At 57.9% G+C, this 19,447-nt stretch overlaps 1 protein-coding gene across 2 annotated transcripts in view; it reads right to left on the reverse strand.

Annotated features, from left to right (window-relative positions):
- The window catches only part of RET (ret proto-oncogene), a 52,947-nt gene extending 41,921 nt beyond the window's left edge, over window positions 1-11,026 (reverse strand). The window contains exon 1 of one of the 2 annotated variants that reach the window (XM_023198579.2): window positions 10,725-10,984. In XM_023198579.2, the coding sequence (XP_023054347.1) occupies window positions 10,725-10,800 (76 nt within the window). In that variant the 5' untranslated portion in view covers window positions 10,801-10,984. Of the gene's footprint in view, window positions 1-10,724 lie in introns of both variants that reach the window. The other variant, XM_031936207.1, reaches the window with a different exon arrangement.
- Between the last annotated feature and the right edge of the window lie 8,421 nt (window positions 11,027-19,447).

Consider the following 19,447-nt stretch of genomic DNA (forward strand, 5'->3'; position numbering starts at 1 on the left):
CACCATCAATATCCCCATCATGTCCACCACCACCGTCTTCACCATCATCACCACCACCACCACCACCACCACTCACCATCATGACTTTCACCATCAACATTATCATCACCTCCACCACAACCACTATTATCACTACCTCCACCATCACCAATACCAATACCACCACTACCAACACCAACACCAACACCATGACCATCACTATCACCAGCACCACCCCCATCTCACCTCTATCCCCACCACTCTCACCACTTTGCTGGCATCCTGAGACTTCCAAATGAAAGCAGCTTTGCCAGGTTTAACCTACACTAACCGTGGAAGGAAATCTGGGCTGTGCAGACCCACAGGGCCACTACTGGCTCATCCTGCCCACTATTGTATTTATAACCCTGCTTGATCCCCAGCACAGAGCAAGTGTGAAGGAAAAGCCTGGGGCAGGCTCTGGTAACTGGAGTCCATAGAAGCCCCTCTTCAGGAGCACACTGCATCAGCCCCTGGTCCCTTGGCCCAATTGTACCCACGAACAAGGCAACACCTCCTTCAAGAAAAATCTGACAGCCTGTCCCATTCTTCGTACGCTAAGTTTAAGCATCTCTCTGTAAAACCATCAAGAAAACACTGGCCTCTGCAGCTCAATGCATATACTGGGCACTCAACAAACACCAAGGGCAGCTACTTTCCTGGTGTCCTGGTGACACCAGTTATCATCATGGCAGTGCAGCCTCAGTACCAGACTTAAAAATTTATTCTTCCAAAATGCTGGGCAGGAGACCCGGTGCGGAGTGCAGGATCTCCTCAGATACCTCTCCTCTTGGACCTCCAGCCAGGCAGGGTGGCCAGTAGCTGGAAGAGCAGCTGAGGAGGAGGAGAGATGGGGCCTGGCCCTGGCCTGGGAGGCACCACAATCCCTGCACGCACGAGCATGGCCCTCCTTCACTGAGGCTCTTCTCACACACCCGGTCTGAGCCGCTGCTGTAGAACACAGATATCACTCACCTCATCCCATGCTAGAAAACAGAGGCCCAGAATTCCTGCCGCACACTCATGGTAGAACTGCAACCAGGCAGGGCATGAGCCTCCTGACACCCCTAAAAGCCATGCAGCCTTCTGCTGTGAGTGGGGAAGGGGTCCAGGCATGGCTGAGGTTTGGGAGAAGGAGGTCCGCAACTGGGCACTGGGGGACCTGGCACCCCAGGGCTACCTTCTGCACACAGACCCAGCCTTCTGCTCTGAGGGGTCCAGGCCCTAAGCTGCACAATGGCCACCACCCACACTTCCACACCCAGACCAGCTGCAGCGGCCTGGCCAAGATGATGGGCGCTCCTGCCCAAATGCGATTTCCCAGCTGCTGCGGAGTTAATCACCAGCCTCACTGGCAGTTGCTTCCAGCTTCTATGCAAAGGAAACTGCCAATTAGGTTATAATTAATTTATTTCCTAGGGCAAGGCCTGGCTGTAACAAGACTGGCCACCCAAGTGGCCTATGGATGACCGTGTAAGGGTCACTGGCCCCCTTGGCTGCAGGGCTCTAGAGTCTGCCCCAGCTGATTACATTGTTCACTGGCCCTGGCCTGGGGCAATGGGGCCAGGGCATCACCATTGGCTTTGACCCTGGTGCCTCTGGCCTGGGCAACTGTCCCCATGGACTCAGCAAGGCAGTGACTCAGAGCATGTCCATGTGCTAATTTAAGTCATTCTGTCAGCTCATGTTCCTCAAGCTGAGACGGTCTTGCCCATTTTCGCCCTACCCCAGCCCCTTCTCATCCCTGCTCAACATTAACCAGTGGGAATCCACGGTGTGCTCCTTGGAAGCAAGTCTGCTCCAGGCGCTTCACCTGCGTCACCCACTGCATCAAAACAACGTCAGAGGTAGGAACCACGAGGATTTCCATCTCACACAGGAGGAAAATGAGGCAGAGCTAGCTTAGGTACCCTGCTGGAGGCCACACAGAGGCTAGGAATTAAGCTGCAATCTGGCCTGGGCTTGTCTGTTCAGTGACAGGCATGCAGAGAAGCCGGGGCACTGTGAGCTACCTCCCCTTCTGCATTGGGTTGCAGAGCAGAAGCTGGGCTCTCCCTGGGGAGGGGACACAAAAAAGGCTTGAGGGTCTGCTCTGGTGGAGAGTCGGGGGAGAGAGTCACGAGCTCTGAGACAGTAGGTTTCAGCCCAGCACAGACCTGGGGCCAAACAAGCTGCCAATCCTGATGCCCCAGGTCACGGCCAGGCAGCCCAATGAGGGGGCACCACGTGCATGTGGATGCTGTTATCCAGGTCCTGGGAGCAAAGACCTCAACATCAAGGGTGAAGAGGAATCCAAACCCAAGGCTGGGGGTGCCATGCAGGGAAGGGGATGCCCAGGGGAGTGGTGCCAAGTCTTCACCTGACACTGCCCCCATGTGTTACAACTCACACTGCCTCGGGGCCTCGGTTTCTCCATGTGTAAAATGAGAGGTTTGCACTGATGTGTAAGCTCCTTTCAGCCGAGGTCCTCATGCCCTCTGAGTCCACGTGATGTCTGTGCAGTATTCACAGAATGAGCTCCTGACCAGGGGCCGAGGGGCGGACGGTGGCTGAGATGGAAATCGGGACAGGCTCTGGCCAAGGTAGCCCCTGAGGGGTGAGGGACATGGGACCAAAACAGGATTAAGACTGCAAGTGTCCTCCCAGGCCACTGACAATGAGGCAAGAAGACAAAGGCCTAGTCCAAAGAAGAGAGTTCAGCAGCAGGAGGGAGCAGAAAGGCAGGGCAGAGTGGCCCAGTCCATCCCCCTGTGCCTCCCCACTGTGTGCCAGGGCTGGGCGCTTGACCTCCCTAGCTCTGTCTCTAGCTGCGAATGGGGACAGGAACTCCTCCTTGGGAGCACAGAGTGCCCGCCTATGGATATCAGTGTTTCACCCCCACCAAGCAGATTCGCAGGAGCCCAAAGAGGCTGCCTGCCACCCTTGGGCCAGGGACCCTGGCTCCGTGCTGACCTCCCGAGCTACCTAGGTGCATCCACCACTGTCCTGAGAAAACTGCCCCAGGCCCTGGCAGCATGACATAACACCACAGCAATGACGATAATCAACTTACGGCAGATCCGATTATCAGCCTGGTTATTTTTAGAGTCAGGGTTCAGGGTGAGCGAGAGAGGGTGGCCCTGGGTTCCCATGCTTCTAAGTCTTGTCTCGTCAGTGGGGTGGGGGTCCGCTGGCTCCTTGCACCTTCCCCCTCCTCCATCCTTCACAGGGTGGTTCCTGGGAGGCCCCTTCTTATGCACAGTGACATCATGGCTTCCAGATGTTTGTGCTCAGTGTGGCCTCAGAGTCCGGATCTTCTGAGAATGTCCCCGAGGTCCCCAAGGGCAGTGGGATTCAATGCCCATGTGAGGAATCAGACGAATCCACGTCCTCCTCACAAGGGACCTGGGGCTCAATCACTGACGGTGACAGCCCTGCATGAAGCTGCTTTTCTGCAGCTCTTGATGCAGATCCGACAGCAAAGTCAGCTGTACGGCAAGACGGCCACCCAGTTAGACAACAGGCAGAGGGCTTGAAGAGATGCTTCTCCAAAGAGACATGCAACTGGCAGCATGCACAGGAAAAGATACCCAGCACACCATCACTGGGGGAAGGCAAACCAAAGCCACAATGAGCTAGCACTGTGCACCGGCTGGGCTGCGCAGACAGAGTGAGACATGAACCAGAAAACAACAGAGAATTATACGTGGTGGTGAGGATGTGGATAGATTGTAACCCTTGGGAATGTAACACAATTCAACCACTGCGGAAAACAGTTTGGCGGCTCCTCAAAAAATAAAACAGAATTACCTAGCGATTTCATGTCCAGTTAGGTACCCAAAAGAACTGAGAGCAGGAACTCAGATATTTGTAACAGGAATGTCCCTGGCAGCATTTTTCATAACTGCCAAAAGATGGAAAGCACCCATGTGTCCATCCCCAGATGAATGGGTGACGGCACACTATTTACCCGACAGGAAGGGGTTGACGCATGCCACAGCCTAGAGGAACCCTGAAGACCTTATGCTGAGTGAAGCCAGACAACAGTCCATGCAGATGAAATGTTTCTGGACAGGCCAAGTCACAGAGACAGGACACAGGACACAGGCTGGGGGTTGCCCGTGGACAGGAAGCAGCTGTTTAATGGGTATGGGGCTTTCTTTTGGGGTGATGCAAATGTTTTGGAACTAAGGCAACGCCTGTGCAATGATGTGAATGTGCTAAATGCCACCAAATGGTTCACTTACAAATGGTTAAATTTATGCTATATCAATTTCACAATTAAAAAAGTATAAGCCATAATTATTTGCTACCCTGTTTTCCCCTCCCTCCCCCTCAGCTGCTGGGCCTGCCACCAGCCCCTGCTATGTGGACCAGGACAAGGGCTGGAGAGCCGGGAGGCAGAAGTGTGTGCAGGCACACCCCTGCATGTCCACATCCCTGTGTCCTCTGAACTTGAAGCCTCCTGGGGTGTTCAGAAGGGCCATGTGACAGGATCCCAGGGAAGACAGGGAAAGTGACAGTGGCCCCCTCCCAGGCCTCAAAGCTCCTCAAGCCTCAGGCTCCTCGAAACTCTGTGCCCGCCTATGCACACAGCCAGGCACACGGGCTGGGAAGTGTGGCCACCCAGCAGGTAAGAGCCATGCCAGGTAGTGCCACAAAGAGGACACAGTAGATGGCGTTAAGCTCCTGAGACTGGGGGCGTTCCTGTCACCAAGTACAGTCTCACCTGCCCCTACAGATACAGGTGGTGGGGAGGTTAGGGAAGTAAAGACAATTTGAGACTTTCCTGGGTCATGAGTTTTCAAGGTGCTGTAGGGCGTCCTGCATGTGACCTGCCAGAGGAGTCTCCTGCAGAGACAACCTGCGGGCTGCCCACCGGTGCTGGGTCCCACAGCCAGGCTGGCCCCTCACGATGGCAGAGCAATGTGCCCATGTCACCAAGCGCCTATGAGCCCCGTTGTTTTCCTGGGTGAGGAGGGCCAGGCCTGGAGCCCCACTTGGGCTAAGTGTTAGGCTTCCCACGGGTGGCAGATGCCCTACAGGCAATGGTGGTGGAGCAGGAATGGGAGCAGAGCAGGAGGAAGCCCCTGGCCCCTAGCCCAGCAATAGCTGCTGGGTCTGTGCCAGTTGCACTGGCAAGTAGTATGAGGAAGAAACCCAGTGAGCCCTCTCCCTCCCTCCGGAGCTGCACCAGCTCATGCTGCACCCCCAGCTCACCCACCCTCATCCCAGCACCCAGAGCACACATCTACCCCAGCATCTCCCCGCTCATTACTTAAATTCTAAGAAATAACATGTTTCCTTTTTCCCTCTCAGGAATACAAGGGCGAGAATCCTCTGGAGTCAGGCACACAAGGGAACTGGAAACAGCTTGGTGGCCACTGCCCTCCTCCTGCCCTGGGGCCACACGGCCCCTCAGGTGCTTCCCTGGAACCTCCTGCAGGGCACAGACTGCAGCAGCACGGAGGAGCAAGAACCAGAAGTGGAAGCACAGCTGCAGCACCCGAATCTGGGAGGGGGTCCAGGACCTGGGGTTGTAGGGCCACAGGCTCTCCCTTGAGCATAGAGCCCCAGCACCAGGCCCTCCAGGTATCCCTGGTATCAGGGAAGAAAGCCTATGCGCGCTGGTCCACCAGGTGTGTACACACCTGTCCAGGTGCAGCGGTGACCTTTGTGTGGTGGTGCCCGGGCTGCTGTACTTTGTGGAGCCACCCTCGAGGCAAAAGCAAACAGAGGTGTTTGCTCGGAGCTGGCCACCTGCTCCCTCCAGGGCCGGGTGCTACCTGAACTGCTGTCCTTAAGGTCCTGCTGGCACCATCTCCCTGCCCCAGGCTTTCCAGAGGCCAGGAGTCCAGCCAGGAGGAGCTGCAGGAACAAGAACACCTCGCTGCCTGCTCTTGCCCAGCCCTGCTCTGTCTGGGGTCTCAGGCTGCACAGTTCAGGGACCCACGGGCTTCATGGCCTCTAGGCTTGGGAAATGGAGGGAAGCAGGGTTCCTGAGGCCCCCATGATCACCCAGCTGCGGGACCAGAGCTCCATGGAGGTCCAGGCCTCATTGTCTCAACACCTTCAACCAAGCCCAGGCCTGGCCCCAGAGCTCAGGGAAGTCGGGACGAAGCAGAGAGGTAAGGCAGGACCTCAGCGGCTGCCCAGTGTCCCAGAGCCTTGGTCAGGAGAGGGCCTGTCCTCCAAAGTTCTCCTATGAGAGGCAGAGCCTGCCTCAGGGAGCAAAGAATCAATTCCCAAGGCTCCACCTCAATCCCTGAGCTGGCCCCAGCTGCTGTTCTAGTGGGGGAACCAGGTGGGTTCTGGTGGGCCTGGGGCCTTCTCCCTTCCCAGCCCCGAAGGGTGCAGTGTCTGGGTTATGGACCCCAAGGGACCTCCCAGCTTGACCTCATAGTCCCACTGACTGGCAGCCTCCCAGGGGCCATGGGGTGCTCCCCTACCCCATGGAGCATGGAAGAAGGCTCTGGCAGGCCCAGGTGCAGATGGGCAGGGAGAGACGGCCCCGGTGCCATCAGTTTCTCTGTGACCATGACCGAGGTGCGCTCCCTGCCTGGTGGTCACCGCCCAGTCCCCGCCCCTCGCCACACAAACATGTGGAAGTCACTACACAGGGTCTCCTTGACTATGGTCTCTTCCTGCCACGAGACAGCTCCGGAGAGTCCCTAGCCCTAGAGCAGCAAGGCAGGAGCCAAGGCTCCATCAGGAGGGCTCCCAGCTGCTGTTGTTACTATATTGCTACTGTTACTGGTACTATTATTGTTACTATTAAGTCACACTGCTGAAAAATAATTGCAGAGGAGAGGGGAGATAGAGGACACAGCAGAGAACGGGGAGGGAGCATAACTCAGCACCAGGGAGCATCCTCTGAGGCAGGGAGGGGGGATGGTGGGGCCCAATTCTGGGGGAGGGGCTCCCGAAGTAGAAAGGAAGTGCCTCTGCAGGCGGGAAGGAGGGGAGCAGGGAGCCTGGGGGCTGCTCCCCGCTTTGCCCCTATTCCCTGGCTTTCTTCTCCCAGGCTGTCCTGGAGGATAGGGAAGACGAGGGGGAAGGCCCTGTCCTGCATGAGGAAACACAGCTGTACCCCTGACCCTGATGCCCAACCCCCATCCCTACACCCTTGTCCTCAGCACAGTAGCTTCCATCCGACGCCAGCACCTCAGGCATATGTTGGTTGCAAGGGCCACAGCCTGGTGTTCCAGCTGAACATCTGCATCGCCACTGGCAGCAAGATGCCCTCCTGCCATCCACGGAGCACACGTGGCCGGCCCTTCTGCTGGCACAGCCATGCCTGGTGCTCGTCCCCAGACCCATAGGACTCCCAGACATCAATCAAAGCTGATGAGACCCAGAGAGTGTCTCAGTGTCTGCGCATGGTGCCACACGTCACCCTGGGATCTGGGTTGGGATGTCCTGAAGGCACCTGGAGCCCAAGGCAGGGGGACTCACCAGTGGGTGGGCAGGCTCAGGGCAACCTCCCTGGAAGCCCTCCTTAGCCCCACCCTGGACCCACACCACTGGCCCAGAGAACGGGCTGGAGCAAGCCAGAGGGCCAGGGTTGGGGAGCTCCTGCATCCTCTCCACCGGTTCTAGTCCATAGGCTATGAGAACCTCAGTATTCTCACCTGTGAAATGGGCCAAGGCCACGACCCTTGCAGACTTGCTGGAAAAGATGAGGTGAGTGGGCATAGCACAGGGGCAGTGCACTGTGAGCCCCCATGGGGTGCTACTGTTGGTATTAGCCTTATCCAGTTAGGATGAGGGGACCTAGAGGGTCCTCAGCCAGGCTGCAGAGGGGGAAGGTCTCAGGGGAGATGGCAACTTTGGGGCCTTCCCTTCCCCTTGGCACCCCAGGTTCCATTTTAACGGATATCATAATTTTTAATTGATTTTCTCCTCCCCTGGCTAAAAGGCTATTAGCTCCCCACCAGGTGAATGCATCCCATTTTCTTCACACCACCAAGGAAATAGCGATTTCCTCAACCTGTCCCTAAAGTGATTCTGCAGAATAAAGGCAATTTAGTGAATCAGCTCAATGCACTTCCCCATTTTCTCTCTGCTTGCAAGTCCCCAGCAGGCCCAGCCCACCACTGTGGGCTGCAAGCAACTCCTGGATGCCAGACAGGGTCAGTGAGCTGGGGTGGAGGAGAAAGCAGGCCAGGCCCAGGTGAACCTGGTGAAGCCTCTGGCCAGAGAAAGGGGAGGAGGAAAAGGATGAAGCAGGTGGAGCTGTACCCCTGGCTTGAGCTGCCCACGCTGACACCTGGCGGTTCAGGCAGAGGTGGGCCGCCTAGGCCCTCTGCAAAGGGTGGTCTGGCAGCTTGGATTGGGGCCCTGCCAAGTCACATTGCCCAGCTCTTCTATGCTGGGAGCAGAAGGCCCTGGGGCCCGGGGGTAGAGAGGGAAGGTCCTTCCTTGCTGCAAAACAGGACCCAAGAAGCCAGGCCAGGAAGACAAGGGACAAGAGGCTTGCTGAGGAGCTGTGGGAGGTTGAGGTGCAGGGTCAGCCTGGGATCTGTGGGGAACCCCAGAAGCTGAGACTCAGTTTCCTCATCCAAGCAATGGGGACAGCCATATCTGTGTTGAGCAATGAAATGTCAGAAACCTTTAAGAGGAACTTTTAAATGAATGTAACTTTTAGATGGAGGTTCTCTCACTCTGGTTCTAGCATACCTGGGGCTGACAGGCTATGCCCTGCAGGTATGAGGAGTGTGTCCCTATATACACACGTGGGGTCCCTGTGTGTGCGAGTGATGAGAGGGGCTGGGGTCCCTGTGTGGACCTGGGTGAGGCAGGGTGTGAAGGAACCACGCTGTGCGTGTCCACAGCCTTGGGAGCAAGTGCCATGAGAAGGGGCAGGAGTGTGTCTTGATGGTGATCCAGTGTGAGTGTGTGTGTGTGTGAGCTGGGGAAGGACCCTCATCCTCTAGAGACCCAGTCTGTGCCTGTCATCAGGCCCAGCTACTAAAGGGCAGCGTCCGCAAGAGGGCGCTCGAGGCCGAGCTGTCCCCAGGGGTGGTTGGGGAGAACCGCGGGGCTCACTGGGGCGGTCTTTGGCATCTCCAAGAGTGCGGCTTGAACCTCCCGAGCTGTGGCTCTTGGGAAAGAGCCCCGCAGGCCTCTCCAAAGGCCCCAGCTGTCTACAACAGGGAGTGGGGCTGCCTCTCCACTTCCAGTACTACCAACTGCGGTGTCTGGGTTATCCCAGGGGCTAGGGACTCACGATCTCTGGATTGCGGAAGCTGTCTGTGGGCCAGGGTTCTGGGGATGGAAAGCTACCTGAATGCCTGCTGAGTGCCACAAGCCGACCCCCAGAGCCTGGCCCCCACAGCCTCACTGGCCACCCCGACTGAAAGCAACGCTGTGGAAGGGTGTGGGGAAGTCCCCTGCCCAGCACACCAGCAGCTGCTCACACATGACCTCCTGCCCACAACCTCAAAGCCAAAGCCACAGCCCAGAATCCCAAGACAGCCTCAGGGCGCCTTGTTTGCTTCTGCCCCGTGTCTTCCCTCTGCAGCACTGGGACCCCAAAGTCCTAACACTCAGAACAGATAGGAGGGCAAGGGCTTCTCCCCTGTCCCTCGCTAGGTGGACTGGGGACCCACTCTGGCCTCAGCATATGCTGAGCTGAGGCGCAAGTCACACACATGAAGTCTCAAGCAGGCCTGGAAACTCAGTCTGTGCAGGGCCTGGGGCCAGAGACAGGTTGACTGCCCAGGGCTGCTTCTGTTCCCAAAGGCTGTGGGGAAAGAAAGCCCTTCGTAAGGAGTGAGGGAGGATGGCCAGGGCTCCTACCCTCTTAGAGGGAAACTTGGTTCATACACAAGCACTTGGAGGGAATTAAGTCAGGGCCTGTTTGAGGGACACTAAAACGCGCACCAAGGGGTCAAAGATTCCACAGCCTTGCGGCTCATTCTGCCAGAGTTTGGGTGGGGTCGATGACCATCTTTGCAAGGTCACACCTAATGCTGGGATCCTAAGGCATCTGCGGTTTCACCAGGCCCAGCACCCACGCTGGCTGGCGGCGCAAACCCCTACCCCACCCCAAGCCCTGGGCCTCCTATGGCTGCATCTTCAGCATCTCTGCCAAGCAACGCCACACGACTCCAGGGCTGCCGGGTGGGACTCCGATCACGGCGGCCCCTCGGGGGGAGCCACCCCAGAATCCACGGTTTTTAGGTGTTTAAAGACCAGGGCGGCAAAAGCGCACGAGGGAAAAGCAATCTTTTCAAAAGAGCCTCCGAAACCCTCGGCTGGCCAGGACGGCAGAGCTGGGGGAGTAACGCACGGACGCTGAGCGGGAAAAGGAAACCAGGACGGAGCCGTCTCCTGCCGAAACAGAACTCCCCGCACCAATCGCGGGCTTTCGGGGTTCCCTGACCCATCCGCCACGCCGGCCCCGAAACTGCTGTCCAGTTTGCTCCAGGACGCGGCTTTGGCGTAGGGCGCGGCCAGATTGAGACCTGCGGCTATGGCTAGGGTTCTGAGCACCGGCCCCCGTCGCCCGGCCCGCGCTCCGCTCCCGCCCGAGACCCGCCCAGCCCCAGCCCGAGGCGTCCTGCCCACCGCCCGCTGCAGCCACTGCGCTCCCAGCCGCGGCCGGCGACCGCACAGCCCGCTGCCCACAGCAAACAGAAAGGCGCTTCTGAACGCGTCCTCTCCGCTGCTCGGCGCCAACTTCGCCCTGGCCGCTGCGGGCGCCGGCAGCCGGCAGGACTCACCTTTGCCCAGCAGCGGCAGCAGCAGCAGCAGCAACAGCAACCGCAGCCCCGCGGCACCGGACGTCGCCTTCGCCATCGCCCGTGCGCGCTGGGGCCGCGGCTGGAGGGCCGGCGGCTGGGGCCGGCGGGTCTGGGTGGCGGGTGCGGCGCTCAGTCCGGTCGCCCCATCCCCGCCCGGGGCGCGGCGGACACGACGGACACTGGGCACGCGGCAGGGGCTCCGGGGCACTCGGCGCTGCTGCGCGCCCTGCTTCGGTCGCGGGACTGAAGCCAGGCAAACGCCGGCTGCGCCGGAGGAGCGGGTAGGGGCGGGACGGGGCGGTGCGGGGGCGGTCCACGGGTGGGCCAGGCGGGGCCGGAGGCTGGCGGGGTGCGGGCAGGGGCGGGGCTCCGGTGCCTGCTCTGGCTGCGCGGGGTGCGGCCGGGGCGCGACTCGCGTAGGAGCTCAGTGCGGGACGTGGGGCGCGGGCCGGGGGGGGGCTTGGGGAGGAGCGGGATGCGGCCGAAAAGGGCGCAGCAGGAGTCGGATGCGGGCCCTGAGGGGCGCGGTGCGGATGGAACCCCGTGGCCCGGGTCCACGCACCTCTGCACGCAGTACCGGCTGTGCGCGCCCACTTGCAGTCCCTGCGTTTTGCCCTTTCCGCTGCACAGAAAGGGCAGGGATGCTACGTGGGATGCAGGTCTGGCCGACTGGCTCGGGGTGCGACCCCGCGGACTCAGAGAAGGGCGCCCCGCCTCCAGGCCCTCCGCGGAGCGCATGCTGCGCCATTTCTCAGAGGCCGGAGGCGCAGTGGGAGCGCGGCCTCTGCTGGGGCTGGAGGGGGGAGGCGGGAGGCGGGGAAGAACTGAGCAGGGGAAGAGTGGCAGAATAGCCTTTTTCAACATCCTGGGGTAGTAGAGGGTAGGGTCGAGGAAGGGCAGTTTGTGATTCCCCCCACCAGTACTGTTCCAACCCTTGGAAACCGGAAACTGGCTCCGGCCGCCTTTCAGAGGCCTGGTGCTGGTGGCCCTTGCATCCCTTACACAGCAGAACTCCTAAGAGGTGGGGCTGACAGAGTCGGAGAGCCAGTAGCGGGGAGGAACTAGAGCCCCAAAGAATCCAATTTTCCCCCAAAGAAATGATGGAAATGATGCGCATAAACACATTTACCCCTAGTAGGGAGCAGCAACTAGACCTGAGAAGGGGTTCTGGGTGAGGCTGGATATGGGCTCAGTGGGGAATTTCTCTGTTCTCGCCCCATCCCTCGCTGCCTTTTGAGGTCTGGCCTGCACCTAGGCGCAGAGAGATGGAGGAAGGGAAGCCCATGGGCCCTTGAGGATGAAGAGCCTGGGAACCTGGGCACGGGGCGCCCCTGAGCCAGCCGCTCCTTTGCCTGCTGTGTGCAGAACCCCGCCCTCTTGCCTGGCTGAGCTCAGGGCTGAGTAAGTGATCTGCACATCACTGCAGATATGAAGTCAAAGTGAAGTCACCCTCACAGGCAGGAGGGGGAACTGCCAAGACAGAGGCTGGCTTGCACTCAGCCAACCATGATGTCCAGACCTGGCTTACTGAGGGGTAGGTGGCCCGGGCACAGGCCTGGCATCCCAGGAGAGCCACCCTGGACCACTGGACTCCGGCTGCCTGCCACACCCTTCCAGTTTATGGAGCTGGAGTTGGCCACAAGGGGCTCCCTTGGGTGCAGACAGGTTCCATCTCTGGTGCCAGTGGCTACCCAGGCTGCACACTCAGGCCTGTGCCCAGAGAAGGGACCTGATAGGTAGGGAGGGGCTGGGGGCATCTTTTGGCTACAAACAAGCTCCTGTGATTGCCTCCTAGGTGAATGAAGAGGGAAGTGGGTAGGCTTAAATAGCCCCACCCCCACACCTCCCGGGGACCACCCTGGCCAGCCCGTGGCTGACATTGATGTCTGGCTGGGCTCTGTGTGGCCATCTTAAGGAACCATCTGGGCTTATGCTCCTGCCTACCCTACCTTAGACCTTTCCACCCTCTCGCTCCACCCTCACCCTTGGGGGTCCTGAGTGAACACCTGACACCATGAAAGGGTGTCATTTACTCCTTAGAAAAAGGTCTGGGGGCCTTCGCAGGATACACCTGTGTTCCCATACATGGACACACACACACACACACAGATGCGTGGCTCCCTGACACGTGCACGCCCAGGGATTTGACCAAAGGGTCGCTCAGCAGAGGACAGAGGTGAGGCCCAGAGCCGGCTGGTCTCAGGGACTGCGGGGAGAGGAGATGCAGCCCTGCCTGGGTGTAGGCTCAGTATCCAGAACATCAGGCAGCAGGAAAGAGCTCCTCGCCCAGCAGAGGGGAAGTGAGGCCACCCCTGAGGTCTCACAAGGGGAGGCGGAGGCCAGGTGAAGTACAAGGCAGATGTGCCGGTCTTTGGGTGCCCAGGAGGCCTGGCCCTGACTTATTTCAGTCCGTGGGGTGGGGAGGGCCTGCAGGGGGCTCGGCCCCTTAGTCGTCTCTCTGAGCCTCAGTTTCCCCAGCTATAAACATCTCCCTCTCAGAAGAAGGGGTGAAGATAGAAAGAGGGGTGCATGTGAGGGTAGAGCCCAGTGCCCAACAAACAGGAAGCCGTTAGTAAGTTGCAGCCATTGGACCTCCCTGGGCCTGGGCTTGGGCACCCTGGCCACACCGTCCTGCTGAGGGTCACGGGCTCTCTGGGAGCTGGAAGAGGGCACATCAAAATGTGGTCGGTGCTCCCTGTCCCTGCCCGTAGGTCCTGTTGGAGAATCTTTAGGGCAGCTTTTATGAAGACACACATCCTGGGTCCCCTGCTCCCTAAAAATCCACGTTAAAAGAAAAGTTCAGGGGCCAGGCTAAGGGCTAACACCTGTGATCCCAGTACTTTGGGAGGCCAAGGCAGGAAGATCACTTGAGGCCAGGAGTTCGAGACCAGCCTGGGCAGCAGAGTGAGACTCTATCTCTTAAAAAAAAAAAAAAAAAAAAAAAAAAGCATCCCTAAGATGTTCTGCTGCAGGCATCTGCTTGGAGTGATTAGACCTGAATTTGAATTTTGCCATTCATAGTTGTGTGACATTGCATACTTTACTCCTCAGCCTCAGTTTTGCCATCTCTCAAATGGGGACTGAAATAGTGTCCCTCCCTGGTGACTGTGAGGAGATGGTATTTTCAAGACTCTGCCCCAGTGCAGGGTAAGATGCTTAGTGGGTGGGCAGCTCACACCATCTCCCTGAAGCCTGTGAGAACTTGGAGGTCATTCATTGCTTCTGAGCAGATGAAGATTACCTGGAGCTCCTCAGGTCTAACTCCAAAGCACCAAAACGCAGCACAGGGAAGGGAGGGAGGAGGGCAAGCCCATCATGGGCCATGCCTGTGCAGGTTTGCCTGGCAGGAGGCGGGCGGGATGCTCTGTGTCCTCTGACCCAGGTGACGTGGGGGTCTCTGCCTGCACTGAGAAGCATGGTCTGAGTGAGGCTGAGTGCAGTGACAGGAAACTCTGGCTCTGGGGGTGTCTAGTGACTTGCAGGTAGGGGGAAACGCATTCAAGAGTGCAGCTCGGTCCTGGTGACACTGGAAGGCTGGGTGGCATTCCTAGAACTGCTGACCGAGGCCTCTCAGAGTGGACGTGGGCAGGGGTCCAGGTCCCTCCCATGGGCAGTGTGACATGGTGGTTGGAAGCACAGACTCTGAGACTGGCCATGTGCACTGTTAGCAAAGTGGTCGGTGCCTCAGTTTCCACATCTGCCTGTCACTGCCCTCTGCTCTCCCATCGGGCTATTGAGGTGAGGGGCAGGTCTACTGCTCCCCATGGTTTGCCTCCCTGGTCTTGCTGTTGGTGCCCTCCAGGGCAGCTGCGAGGAGGAAGCCAGCAACCACCAGCTGGCTCTCAGGGCACCCAGAAGGGCTGCTCAGCCAGCCCACCGCATGCCAGATATGCTGTTTCCGTGAGCATGCTTACAGAACACCTGGCCTGGGCTCGAAGGGTGTGGCTGTGCAGCACAGGCTTTACCTAACCGTGCAAGTCCTGCCTGCCTGTGGACCTCAGGTGCCCTCAGGGGTGTTTGTAGAAGAGCCCTCAGCCTGGCCTGGGAGAAGACTCCTTTTGCATCCTCCCTGGGGCCTGATTAGGAGCCAGGTCCCTGAACAAAAGCAACAGGGGCCTACATATCCATCAGAAACCCTGGGGGGTTCAGGGAAAGCCCACCTCCTTCCACCAGCCTGCCCACCTACTCCAGGTGACCCATCATTATCACTGCCCACCTCACTTTTCCGTGCCCCCACACTTCGTTCTCTTCTGAATTTCTTTCCCTCGTCCTCGTTTCTTCTTCCCCCTCTACCCCTCTTCCCCTCCCCTTCCCTTGGAGGAATCTCCATCCTTTTTGCCCAGCACCAGAGCCAGGCTAGCCACACCGCTCAGCGGCTTCTGTGGTACTCTCTGGGCCTCGGTGTCATCCTCTGTGACATGAGAGCAATAACATGGGCACTGCCTTGAGGGTAAAGCCCAATGATGCATCAGTGGGCTCAGCAGATAGTGGCGGTGTTTCCTGCCCTTCTGCCAGGGTTTTCTCTCCTACAGGAGGCTGTCTAGGTGTGGCCTGGGGCAGTAGCATGGTGGGAAGGCTACAGGGGGCTCTGAGTGTGTCTTTGCTCTGTCTCTTGTCCCCATGTCCTTGGCGGGTTACCGAGAGTCTCCATGCCTCAGAAGGAAGGCAGAGCTCCTTCTCCCCAAGTTCCCTGGGGATGCAGCCAGTCAGTCTGCACAGAGCCCTCAGCCCAGGGACCCTTGCCATCAACATGAGCTGCCCCTGTCATCAGCCTCTATCCTGTCAGCTGTAGGACCTGAGGCCATGAGGCCCAAGCAGCCACTGGACGGTGCTAGGGTGGCACAGAAAGCCAGGGGACCCTGGACCCGAACAGTCCAGACTTCCCACCTGCACAGGTGCACGTGCATGCTGTGTGGGGCTGGTGGTCAACAAGACTAGCTTGCCAGAGTACACACCTGTCTTCTGCATCCTGGCTTGGCCACAGGCTTTGAGCCTTCCCCATGCAACCCGAAGCCTTCTTCTCAGTGCTGGAGGGACCCAAGACCCCAGAGCCGTATTTGCCGCAGAGGACCACTTATCTGACCTTGGATTACACATTCAGGAGTGGTGGGTTGATTAATGTCTGCACCCACCCAGGCTCCTGGGGGATTGGCTTACATAAGACAGCCCCAGCCCGAGGGGCTGAGAGGCCGGCTGGTTTGTGGACAGGACCTCAGGCCTGTCGGTGCCTTGCTTGGTGCATCCTCTGGAGAAGGCATCCTGGCTCCAAGCAACATGGAGAGTGGGGAGCTCGAGTCAGCCGTCCAGCAGATACGGGCTGAATGCTTTTTAGACAAAACATCTCCCAAGGCAGTTTCATAATCTGCCTTGTAATGCAGATTTAGACAACTTTTTACGAATGCACTTTTTAAAATAGGCCTTAATGGATCTTTGCAGTAGTTACAGTCCATTGTGTAAATGCAAGCAGAAGGCTTTTTGAAAACATGTATTATTGATCAGAAAGGCAGCAGCAATTAGAAGCCAGTGTGTCGTATTGTTCAATACACACTTCCTATACAGCCCTGCCGTGCCCACTCATAACTTTCTGACAAATTATCTTGTCACTAGGAAGCCCTTTCTTTCCTTTTTGCTTCTGTGAGTGAAAGAGTGCCTCCCGATTCGTTATTAGCTGGAGGTAAGCTCAATGAAAAATTAAGCTCACTTTTGCCATTGCAAAACCTATTTACGACTTCTCCTTGGGCTTCTAAACTACAACGAGATCTGAGCTGGAGGGGCCACAAAGGGGCCGCAAAGGAGCCACTTCGAAGGAGGAACCCTGGCATCCAAGGCTACCATGAGCTGCCATTCAGCGGGGTTCCAGGGAGGAAGTATGCCCCCGCCAGCTCCCAGTGTCCTCAGCATTTCTCCTCTTCAGTCGCCAAACCCAAAATGACCACTGAGGATGAAGTTGGGATTTGTTTTTTGCTCCAACACTGGTAGGAGAATCTGTCTTTCCCTCAGTCTGCACAATTGCCCTTCGTTCTTCTTGAAAAGCCCACTTATTTATTTGACAGACATCTCCTGGGCCCTTGCTGTATTTCCAGCACCATTTTTGGAAACAGAGATGTAACAGTGAAGAAAACCAAGTCCCTCAATTCCCCGTGCATCTAGGGAACAATCCCCCAAACTCAAGACACGTGTGCAGGGGTCCAAGGCAGAAGAGACAGACGTAGGTGGTGGTTGTCAGGCCTGGGCGGCCCTGGGAGCTGACCTTGGGCAAAGAGGATGGTGCTGGGGTGCAGTGCGGCCCTGGAGACACCGGGAGGTGGTGGGAGGCCAGCCAGCCTTGGCTTCCCCACAGTGCCCCAGCAGAGACAACAGGTGTTCACCCTCCCAGGAGAGTATCCTCGCAGCAGCCTCTGGCTGGCTTCCCTGGAAGTTGCAGTGTGCCCTCCGTCCTCTGAGAGGGGTCCTGCCCGCAGGACCTGCAGAGGCTCACTTTGGCCCAGGAGGTCTTTTGGAGCCAAAAAACCTTGTGTTGCTTTGGGATGCTGACAAACAGGAAGCCAGTGACTGAATGCCCCAGTGGTGTCTGCAGGCTGCCATGGGCTCAGGATGGAGTGGCTGTGGCTCTGGCGAGATGTGTATCTGCCAGGGCCCTCCAGGCCTGTGGGTGCCCAGGGGAGCCTGCCTTGCTCCACACTCAGGAGCTGCTGTGAGCTGCAGGGACAGGAGGGAACTGTAAGCTGCCTGCAGGCCACTCTTGCTTCCTGTATCCTGCTTGCCCTTGGGTGTGGGACGCAGAGTGCAGGTTGTGCGTGATTTCCAGCCCCTGTGTCTGCAGAGGGTGCAGGCACTTGATACTTGCTCAGGTACTGCAGAGGGCCCAGGTGCTTGGTACCCCTTCCGGCTCTCCTGCAGGCCTTTGTTGCTTTGCAAGCCCTGGGGCTGGCTGCGGGCAGAGCCCCCAGGACTTCCCCTCCAGCCCCTGCAAACCCTGTGCTGCTACCTGAGCTGAGGCCTGCCCAGGGCTTCCCGCCATGCCTGGACCCCTCATGCAGACCAGAGAGGCCCCTCCCTGCTGGCTCTCTCTGTCCAGGGGAAGGTTCTGTGACGATGACCATGTTGAACTTTGTGCTGCCCAAGCACTTAAAATGTGGCTAGTGCGACTGAAGAACTGAATATTTAATTTTATTGAATTCAAAATAATGTAAAATTAAATAGCCACATGTGGCTAGGATACTTATTGAGCAATGCAGCTCTAAAAAACATCTCCATAGCCTCTCCTTGGGTTACCTGGGGAAGATGGACTCCTGCCACCCACCTCCCTACTAGAAGGAGAGCAGAGAAGCAGCCGGCTGGGTAGTTCCTGGATTATCCCGGGGACCTCTGCTCTTGCAGCGTTCCCTCTGTGCCCTGGCTTCCAGGCAGCTTGAAAATGCACAGCCCTGAGGAGATGGGGAGCACTGCAGGGGTACACCCTGGGCACCCCCTGTCTGGAGAGTCTGCTGCTTTCCTCTAGGCCCAGCCCCAGGACTTCCTTCCTACAGCAGGCAGGGCTAGGAGCACAGACACAGCTCAGCCTTGGCAGAGCCCTGCCCTCAGGGGCCTCTTTGGAAAGGGGCTGATGAGCTACTGCGTATTAAGAGGCTGATGAAGAGCTGTCAGGGGACTCTCTATGCAGCCTGAGGCCCAGGCATGATCACGAATGCTGGGACCTCAGCATCCAGCCCTCTCTCCTCTGCCCCAGACTCCCCATCCCTCAGACTCAGGTGTTCCCTGCCCTGGACCCCCACCGGCCTGGGAGGCTCTTCCTGTCTCCTCCCGGCACCTCTGTTGTCCAACTCCTACTTATCACTCAGAAGTCACCTCTTCCCACCCTACTTAGATGCTCAGCACTGGCACTGCATGGAGCCTAGCATGCCCTCCGCCCTAGCTGTGCTGCATTTCCCTGTCGCCTGAGGGAGGCCTTGTAATGTCTGTGGCCCCAGGCTCCCTACATCACTCTTCACTGTTGTCTGTTCCTTGGTCTGTCTCGTGTGTCCAGTCTGCCTGAGTGGGTTCAGGTGTGTTGACTGCTGAACTCCCAGCATCTAGGGCAGCTGGGGACCTGGTGAGGATTCCTAGCTGCTGTTCAAATGTCTACCAGGAGAATGCCCTCTGGGTGGGGAGGACAGCCTGGGTCCAGCCAGGAGTGTGTTCAGCCAGCAGATGGGGAGTGCAGGGGTCTGCTGGGAGCATCTGTCCGCTGCCCCACTCTCTGCAGCCCCTCGATGCATGCTCACCTGCTCCTCCAAGCCCCTTCTTCCTGGCCCGCCTGGCTCTGCGCGGATCGAAGCCATCTATAAACATCAGGGGAAGGAGCTATGCGACCAGGGGCTTGAGCTGAAAACAGCTCGCAGGGAGAGAACAAAGCGCCCAAATAAATCACCCGGGGCCCGACATTTGGAGCGTTTGCGTTGGAGACCAAACACAGATGCCCTTTAGATAAATACATTTTTGAGAAGCGTTCCGCAGGAGAACTTTATGACTTTAATAGGTTTTTGGTGTCAGACAAGCATCAGGAAGTGTTTTGTGGAGAGAGTTTCTCTAAAAAGCACAGAAACATTCTTCTCCCTCTGGCCCTTTAAACATAAGGATATGATGATCCCAGCAAGGGGAGGGGCTTCCTTTTCCAGGTTCCCTTGGGATTTGCCCAGGGCTGGGATTGCTCAGCTGAGAAT

The sequence above is a fragment of the Piliocolobus tephrosceles genome, chromosome 9 (genome assembly GCF_002776525.5).
Source record: "Piliocolobus tephrosceles isolate RC106 chromosome 9, ASM277652v3, whole genome shotgun sequence".
Classification (NCBI taxonomy): Eukaryota; Metazoa; Chordata; class Mammalia; order Primates; family Cercopithecidae; genus Piliocolobus; species Piliocolobus tephrosceles.